This window comes from Trichophyton rubrum, assembly GCF_000151425.1.
Source record: "Trichophyton rubrum CBS 118892 genomic scaffold supercont2.6, whole genome shotgun sequence".
Taxonomy (NCBI): Eukaryota; Fungi; Ascomycota; class Eurotiomycetes; order Onygenales; family Arthrodermataceae; genus Trichophyton; species Trichophyton rubrum.
The window spans coordinates 1,445,403-1,448,266 of record NW_003456423.1 but is presented as its reverse complement, the minus strand read 5'-3'; the positions used below and the strand labels follow the sequence as shown (position 1 = coordinate 1,448,266).

Sequence of the window (2,864 nt, the reverse complement as noted above, 5' to 3'; positions counted from 1 at the left end):
CTGCTCCCCTTATTGAAAAGGAGGTGGACTTGGAGCCCACACCACCTCAGACACCTCCTGAGGAATTGGAGCTCCTTAAACCAGTGGCATACGCTGCACCGAAGATGACAGCTGTTCATCCAGCTCCCTCACCACAGACAGACCAGATGTCAGACCAGATGGTTGAACCTGTTGTCGAAGAGTCTTCCAGCTCTTCTTCCTCGCCTCCTACCCTCCCGCAGGGTTCTCTCGATGCCTCTCTATCTTCCTCCGTCACTTCCCACTCGATCGAAAAGTCTTCAGTGGTCACGAGCTCGTCTTCAACCCTGCGAAACGTGTCGGACACGGAGTCGGATGCCCTTTCAAAACATACCGTATTCGCCAACTCCTCTCAATCGAGTATTGCTGACGAGATCCCCGACCCCGTCGACGATAATGCTCCCAAACCGGAAGCGGAAACAGAAGAAGATGCTCCAGTTCTAGCTAACGAAACTGCTGCTGCCGCTGCTGCTGCTCCAGCCCCAGGTACCGAGCCGGAATCTGACCTGGGCTCGGACACTCCTACACCCCGAAGCACGACCGATGAGCATTCAGAACTGAAAGTCGAAGAGGCACCCGTCACTGTACCTTCGCCAATCATCCAGATCGACGATAAAGAGGTCTCCGATAACACACCTGAGACTACTGAAGAGTTCAACACGGACAAGGATGCTGATACGGCAGTGGCCAGCCAGAAGGAAAAGCGAATTGCAATGCTTGACCCCATTCAAATCCCATTCAATGCCAGTAATGCTGAGGAGGATATCCTCCTTTCGGATGATTCTTTCATGGATGAACTGGGTAGTGCAACACTACAGGAGGCTCGACCAATCACTATTCCTCGCACGCCTACAAGTAGCAGTGGGAAGGGTCCCTCCTCCGCCGAGCGTTGGAACGGTCCTCGCATGGTCTCCAGTTCCTCCATCAGATCGGATATCGAGGCCCTTCCAGTCGGCGTTGCTTCCTCCAGAGCTTTCTTCGAGTCAGAAAAGTCAGCCCCCGTCCTCGTTGCTAAAAAGGTAAATGTTTCCTCGGGCATCTCGAAACGCATCAAGGCCCTGGAGATGTTTTCGAGCCGTGAAGCTGGCGCGATACCAGACAAGGCTTCAAGCCGACCTGAACCACAAAAGTCTGCCTCTCCTTCTGCCTTCGAAAAATTCCGAAAGCGTACTTCTATATCTCAGTCTCCGGGATCCCTCTCCCCTTCTCCTAGCAATTTGGCTCTACCACAAGCTGCAGAGGCTGCATCGGGGAAGAACGGCGATTCCAAGTCTTCCAACCGACCAAAGTCCAAATCGGTTTCTGTCACTGCCAGAATCGTACGGGGTGCCTCAGCCAGTGCATCCGACAATCCATCAGACTCGGAGCCAAACTCCCTGAATCTGCACCGGAGCGAGATCACAGTCGAGCAAAATGGTGAGAAGTCAGCTCAAGCTTCCAACCTGAGTATCAGAAGCCCCGAAAAACGTCGTTCGATTTGTTCGAGTGGTGCAGGCTCTAAGCGAAACTCATTTACTGGGCCAAAGTCCCCTTCTATCGATACTACAAACAACAAAACCCCTAACACTCGACCGATGCTCGACTCCGTACACTCTCCTTCCCCAAGTGACACAGCACACGGCAACGCCGAGAGCGTAGACGAGACAAAGGAAGACAAAAAGGGGTCCCGCAAGTCACGAATCATTCGCCGCATGTCCTCCATTACAACGAACCCCTTACGGAAATCGACAGCCAAAGATCAAAAGGGCCCAGCTCCCCCTCAAACACCAATGATAGAAGAATCTACAGCCAGTAACAGCACACCAATCCATGTCGTCGACGTCGGTGAAGTCAATGTTCAATTCCCTGACACCCTCTTGTGGAAGCGTAGATTTATGCGAGTTGACGAAAGCGGGTATTTGATTCTCACTCCCGGAACAATCGATGGGAACCCTCGAAACACCGTGAAGCGCTACCACCTTTCTGAATTCCGAAGACCGTATGTGCCTGATCATGATAGACAGGAGCTGCCTAATAGCATTCTCCTTGATTTCTGTGATGGGAATACACTTCAATGCGCCTGTGAATCAAAGCAAGGACAGAGTCTAACTCTCCAGAGTAAGTCAATCAAATCAACCCCCCTCAGTCAAAACATTCAACTTGAGCGTTCCTTTACTGACCAATATTAACAGCCTTGATCGATGCTCACCACGCTTATACCCAATAATCGCCCTCAAAAGACCAGCCTCGCCTTCCTCTCCTTAATACCCCCGCTTCAAAATTGCGTTTGTTCCGCATATTCCTTTCGTTGCGATATTTCCCTTGCGTTCCTAGTTTACTACCTTCTCCTTGATCTAAAGTACACCCCGCAGGTGATTAATTCCGATAATTTGCGACCCCGTCCATTTCATGAGTTATACGATATTATGATATCCTGTTCTGGTGGCTCCACAACAACCCAACTCATACCTCCTCCCCGACCCCCTGACCGTCGTTGATAGCTTTCTTTCCTTGTCCTCTCCGGCCTCCTTGTGCGTCTGTATACACCTTTGGTCTATCACCACTAAACCCTTGGGGAACAAATACCGTTGACCCAAATAAGATATTTATTTTTGGAAGAATCCCAGGTGAAGCAAACATTCCTCCAGGACTCAAGCCTCTGCGCCATATTTCCCTTCATTTACTCTTTATTTCCACCCGATCTCTCCACACGCACCCTCATTTCGCCATTTATTCCTTCAGTTTATCACATTTATCTACTTGCCTCACATACTACCTATTTTCAATATCCCAATTGATTCTCCTTGAAAGTTGTGTGCCCTCTCTGCCCCATCCGCATCCACCGGACAAAAAAAAACCAAAACAAA

The 2,864-nt window shown here is 50.2% G+C and overlaps 1 protein-coding gene across 1 annotated transcript in view; it reads left to right on the top strand.

Moving 5' to 3' along the window:
- The window catches only part of TERG_08884 (uncharacterized protein), a gene marked incomplete at its 5' end in the record, with an annotated part of 5,998 nt that extends 3,510 nt beyond the window's left edge, over positions 1 to 2,488 (top strand). The window contains 2 exons of the mRNA XM_047749017.1: positions 21 to 2,115; positions 2,190 to 2,488. Coding sequence (XP_047604508.1) covers positions 21 to 2,115; positions 2,190 to 2,224 — 2,130 coding nt within the window. The 3' untranslated portion in view covers positions 2,225 to 2,488. The remainder of the gene's footprint in view (positions 1 to 20; positions 2,116 to 2,189) is intronic.
- Positions 2,489 to 2,864: the final 376 nt, after the last annotated feature.